General features: G+C 43.5%; 1 protein-coding gene across 1 annotated transcript in view; it reads left to right on the top strand.

Moving 5' to 3' along the window:
- The window catches only part of TF (transferrin), a 66,869-nt gene that overhangs the window by 3,818 nt on the left and 56,812 nt on the right, over positions 1-6,239 (top strand). The window contains 1 exon segment of the mRNA XM_006883422.1: positions 2,745-2,890. Coding sequence (XP_006883484.1) covers positions 2,745-2,890 — 146 coding nt within the window.

Raw genomic sequence — 6,239 nt, 5'->3', positions numbered from 1 at the left:
ATTTTAATGAACGTTTATAGAGACTTTGAATTTCCATTGATTCACTGTTGCTTTTTAAAAAATTTTTTTTTATTTTATTTCATTATTTTTTGTGTGTACCGTCAAATCAGATCTGACTGGTACGGGAGGAGATTGTTCCTCCTTCTCCAGCAGAGCATCTGGTGGATTCGAACCGTGCACCTCATTGTTGCATTTTTCTCTCTGCCCTCCTCCCCAGTTTGCTCTTCTCTTTGAAAAGTAAAAGAAAAATTCTTTCATTGGTATACAATCCCCCCTCGCTCCGTACATTCCACTATGCAGCCTTGGGTATTATGGTCATGACAAGAGTCCAGAATGTGTTGAATGATTTGCCTCTTACTTCAAAATCTGCTTCTTAGAATGGCCCCACCCCATCTCCCTCTGCCTGCTTCAGGGCACAGGGCGTGTGTCCCATGCCTCATAGCCGACCCTCCAGCGGGCTTTCAGAGGCATTAAATACCAAAGGAGGAGACTCCCCATCTTTCTCCCTTAGAGCAGTTGGTGGATTAAAACTGCATGAGCTTTGCTAAATTTTAGAAAAGAACCTTAAGCTCAGCTGGCAGGATAGCCGACTGGAAAGAGCAGGTACCTACAAAAACCTCCCAGGAAATTTAGTAAAACTATTACAGGGTATAGCTGGATTAAAGACAAAGGAAGGTAATCATATTGCTATGGAAAAGAAAGAAACAACAACAACAAAAACACCCACGAAAATAAAACCCCCGCAAACAGATTTGTCCTGGCAAGGGTTAAACCGAGTGGCTCCTTGGAGGCAAGGATTCTGAGGCTCCCTCTAACATACTTTGGACATGTTGTGAGGAGAGACTGGTCCTTAGAGAGGGACATCATGCTTGGGAGGGTGGAGGGACAGCGCAGGAGAGGAAGGCCCTCTATGAGGTGGATTGATTCAGTGACTGGGATAATCGGGATGGGAGTGTCAGAGACAGTGCGCTTGGCATAGGACAGAGCAGGGTTTAGGGCTGTAGTACATAGCGTCGCTATGAGTCACAAGCTACTCGAGGGCACATAACAACAGTAACAACCAGTTGCGCAGGCAACTAAAAGCAGCCTTGCTTTTGTAATTCAAATCTACCAGCAGCTCCACTGAAGAATGATGGGTAAACTCCTCCCGTGTAATTTACAGCCTTTGAAAACCTCTGTGAGTTGGTCTCCACTCGAAGGCAATGAGTTAAAGTTTGAGGGGATTGTGTGTGTGGTTTTTAAAAATTTTTTATTTTACTTCATTATTCTTTTTTGTGTGTGCGTACCATCAAGTCAGATCTGTCTGGTACAGGAAGAGATTGCCCCTCCTTCTCCAGCAGAGCATCTGGTGGATTTGAACTGCTCGCCTCAGGGATTGCAGTGCAGCTTTTTTGCCACTAGGGAGGTGATTGGTTTTAGTGGGTTGTTGGGTTTCTGTGTTTGTTTTTTTTGTTTTATTTTTTAAAAAGGATGTTGTTGCCGGTGGTGTTTGTGAGGGTCTACCCCTGACTCAGGATGCCTTTTCTAATTTCCCGTGGTCAAGGCCAGGCAAAGGGGGTGTGGAGCAGTCCATCAATCCCCCATCAACCCCTTCTGTCCTCTCTAATTCTCAGGAAGCAGGAAACGCTCCATATATAACTATATGCATTTCAGAAACTGCAGACATGGCTGGATTTAACCTTTTCTTGAACTGGCAAAAAGACTGGTGAAAATTGAGGGCGGGATGAGTAGGAATAGAGAAAATATCATTCAACATTTGGAGTAGCTACTTACTCCCAGGGCCAAATTTGACAGAGGCTGATCACATGCTAATTAATAGCCTTTGCAATCACGTAGCCCCAACCGCTGGCCAACGAAGAAATCCCACCTTGCTATCTTCTTTTGTTCCTTAGACTGCCCTCTAGGGAGATCCTAGGAAACAGACTCAGAATATGGAGACTGGGGTTTTTAGACCTGGAGTGGCTCGTAACACACTGTGACCTTAGAGAAAGCATTTTTCTGACCCTAGTTCCTACCCTACTGTCTTTGTAGGGTTGTGTTGTTGTTGCTGTGTACCATTGTGTTGGAACTGACCCATAGCTGACCCGCCAGTGGGTTTTCAGAGACAGAAAATCACACAGGAGGAGACTGCCTATCTTTCTCCCAAGGAGCAGCTGGTGGATTCGAACTCAGTACTTTTGCATTCAGTTCCTTATCACTAAGCCACAGGTGCTCGCAGTGTTGGGAGACAGATCCAAGGAGTTGAGGCCCTGGAAATGCTGTGTGTACACCAGGGGTCATGCTCCAAGGCAGACGAGAGGGATGGCAGTGAGGGGAGGTGGTTGTTGTGTGCTTTCGAGTCAGAGCTGACTCTCTGAGGGGTTCACAGAGGCTGTAAATCTCACTGGAGGAGATTGCCCATCTTTCTTCCACAGAGCAGCTGGTGGATTTGAACTGTGTGCCTTTGGGCTGACAGCTCAATTCATTAGCACTAGAATCCGGGGGACCAAATTGTGATTTGAGATTGAGAGTGGTTATTCGAGGGCTCAGCTGGAAACAGGGATGGCATTAGAGAGTCTTTCTCATGATAGTATGCTTGGAATACAACAGAACTTGTGTCCTGCATGGTTTGTTGAACAGGAGGGGAGGAGGATGTGACTGAGGGGATGGGGTGCCCTGGAAGGACCCCTGGGACTGTGTTGCTGTCTTTCCCCACCAGCACAGGGAAGGGGGGATCCCTAACTTCTCTGGCCTCTCTCCCTTAGGGCTGACTCAGGCAGACCCAGAAAAAACTGTGAAGTGGTGCGTCACATCAAAAGCAGAGCTCGATAAATGCAACGATATGAAAGCTGTCCTTCCGGTCGCGTGTGTGAAGACCTCCTCTTACTATGAGTGCATCCAGGCCATTTCGGTAAGTAATGCCTGTCTGAAGGAGAGCACAAGGAAATGCGTCATTTCTCTCTCTCCTTCATCTGTTAATTTGGAACAATGGTTTATTCACAGGTCGGTGTGAGGGCCTACCAAACCCACTGTTAATAAAATCATTCAAAAAATGGAAATGTGGTTGTTGTTGTTGTTGGGTGCCATCGAATCAAGTATGATTCATAGCAGCCCTGTGAACAACCAGTCTGAGCACTGTTTTATCCCGTACCAGCCTCATAATCTCTGACACACTCAAGCCCATTGCTGCAATCCTGTGTCAGCCCACCTGGTTGAGGGTCTTCCTCTCTTTCGATGCCCCTCCACCTTTCCAAGCATGATATCCTTTTCCAAGGAATTAACTCACTTAGCAACACACCCAAAGTATGTGAGATGAAGTCTCATCATCTTTGCATCCAAGGAGCCCTCTGACTGCACCTTTTCCAACATCTATCTGTTCTTTTGGCCGTTGGTGGAATTGTACAATGATGTAATTCCAATTCACCCATTTTATATAATATTTCATGAGTTCCTTGTTTTTCAGTGCAGTGTAGTATTCTATTCCATTGTGTGACTATACCATAGCTTTTCGTTTGTTGATGGGCACTTAGGTTGTTTCCAGCTCTTTGCTATTGTGAACAAAGTCACAATAAACATGGGTGTACATATATCTACTTGGGTGGCAGTTATAGTTTCTTTAGGGTACATTCCCAGTAGTGGAATTGCTGGGTCAAATGGTATTTCTATTTGCAACTTTTTGAGAAAGCGCCACACAGCCTTCCACAGTGGTTGCACCATTTTACACTCCCACCAACAGTGAATAAGGGTTCCAGTCTCTCCACAACCTTGCCAGCATTTGTTGTTTGCTATTTTGTTGAACTTTGCTATTCTGACTGGGGTGAGACGATATCTCATAGTTGTTTTGATTTGCATCTCTCTTAGAGCTAGGAATTTTGAACATGTCTTCATGTCCTTGTTGGCCATCTGAATGTTTTACTCTTGAATACTAGTTTTTTAAAATTTTTATTTTATTATTTTTGTGTGTGTACCGTCAAATCAGATCTGACCGGTACAGGAGGAGATTGTCCCTCCTTCTCCGGCAGAGCATCAGGTGGATTCGAACCACGTACCTCTGGGATTGCAGTGCAGTTTCTTGCCACGAGGCCACCTGAGCTCCCCTGAATACTATTTTTACTACATACAGAATTCTAAGTTAAAAGCTCTGGTGGCCTAGTGGCAAGAAGCTGTGCTGTAATCCTGAAGGCATGCAGTTCGAGGCCACCAGCTGCTCTGTGGAAGAGGGATGAGCATTTGCCTCCCAAGCAATTAACCGCCTCTGAAAACCCACCAGAGGGTCAGCTCTGGATTAGTTCTGATTCTACATCACACAACAAAAAACACACACAGACTTCTAAGTTAAAAGTTATTTTCATAATACTTGAAAATATCATTCCATTGTCTTCTACTGTTATTATTGAATATTATTATTGAATAATAATATTAATAATAATAAAATAAGAAATAAAATAATAATAATAGTATTGAATATATTATTATTGAATAATGTGGTGTTCTTATATTATCCACCTACCCCCCTTTTCCTTCCTTATCCTTGGCTGACTTTTCAATGTTGGTGCCTTGGTCTACGATGTTTCATAGATTGGTCATAATGATCTTAGGGGCAGAAGCTTTGCCTTTATCTGGCTTAGGCTACATTGGTTTATGTCATGGTTGATGGATCTGTGGGTTCATGTACTTCATGCAGTCTGGAAAATTTGCAGACTCCTTTTTTTTTTCCTTTAAAAACTGCTTTTCTGTGCATTTTTCGTTCAGAATTCTAGTAAGATAAATGTTGTTTGTAGTTGTTGTTGCTAATGTGCCATTGAATTGCCGGTAAGTCATAGTGACCCTATGTATGATAGCTCTGAACCCTACCCTGTCCTGAGTCAATCTCACTGACACACCTAATTCCATTGCCCCAGTTATTGTGTCAATCCATCTCATCTGGGGTCTTCTCCTGTGCTGTCCTTCCACCCTTTTGAGCATCATATCCTTCTCTAAAGACTGGTGCCTCCTGGCCATGTGCCCTAAGTATTTGAGTCAGAGTTTCAAAATTCTTGCCTCCAGAGCGCAGCTTGCTTTCATCCTCTCCAATAGAGATCTTTTCGTTCTCTTGAGAGTCTATTGTGTGTTCAATACTCTTATTCAGCACCACAACTCAAGTGCATTAATTCTTCTTCTGTCATCCTTAGTCATTTTCCAGCTCTCTAATGCATACACAGCAAGTGATAGTGAAGACCATGGCCTGGATGAGATGCACTTTATTCTCTAGACTGACATCATTGCTCTTTTAGCATTTTGAAGAGGTCCCTGACCGCAGACCTCCCCATTGCAGTTAGTCAGGGGCATTGTATAAGAAAGTCCTGATACCTTACTTCCCTGAAGATTAGAGACAACCCATTCATATGTAGTTGGATAAAATTGTAGTACATTCACACAAGGGAATACTATGCAGCACTCAGGGGCAATGATTTCGAAAAATAGTGCATAACTTGGGAGAGAATGGAAAGCATTATGCTGAATGAACTAGCTCAGTCTCATAAGGACAAATACTGCATAAGACCATCGTTATAAAAATAGAATGATAACTAGTAAAACATGTAAAGAGGTTCCCAAAGAGGAAAGGATTGGGAGTGGTGATGTGAGGATGGTTAGGGACAAAACCACAGGGTTGCACAGCTTTGTGGGTGGAAGAAGGGGATGAAAGAAATGGGAAGGGTCTAGCAGGAACTTGAAAAGACTGGGTAACGATGGGCAAGGTCTGATGGTGATTGATTTTTTAAAAAAATAATTTTAATGAGCATTTACAGAGATTTTGGATTTCCATTCATTCATTGCTGCACTTCTCTCCCCGCCCAGCCTTCCCCCCTCCCAGTTCACTCCACTCTTTCAAAAGTAAAAGATTCCCTCCCTGTTACACAATCCCCCCTGCACCCTTCCCACTGCCCCAAGTACATTCCACTATGCAACCTTAATTGTGGACTCTTATGATAACCATAATACCCAATCATACATCGCTTTTAAATTATTCACTCCCTCATCTGTTTCAGTGCAGTATGCACAATTTATCCAGTTTTTCTCAGTCTTACCCCAACTCTGAAAATCAATCCCATTTTACAGCAGTGGCACCATGCAATATTTGTCCTTATGCGACTGAGATATTTCACTCAGCATAATGTCCTCCAGGGTCACCCATTTTGAATAATATTGCATGAGTTCCTTGTTTTTCAATGCAGCGCAGTATTCCATTGTGTGAATATACCACAGCTTCTCTATCCATT

This window comes from Elephantulus edwardii, unplaced genomic scaffold, assembly GCF_000299155.1.
Source record: "Elephantulus edwardii isolate Elephantulus edwardi_28Jun2011 unplaced genomic scaffold, EleEdw1.0 scaffold00027, whole genome shotgun sequence".
Taxonomy (NCBI): Eukaryota; Metazoa; Chordata; class Mammalia; order Macroscelidea; family Macroscelididae; genus Elephantulus; species Elephantulus edwardii.
This window is presented reverse-complemented; position numbering and strand designations above follow the sequence as displayed.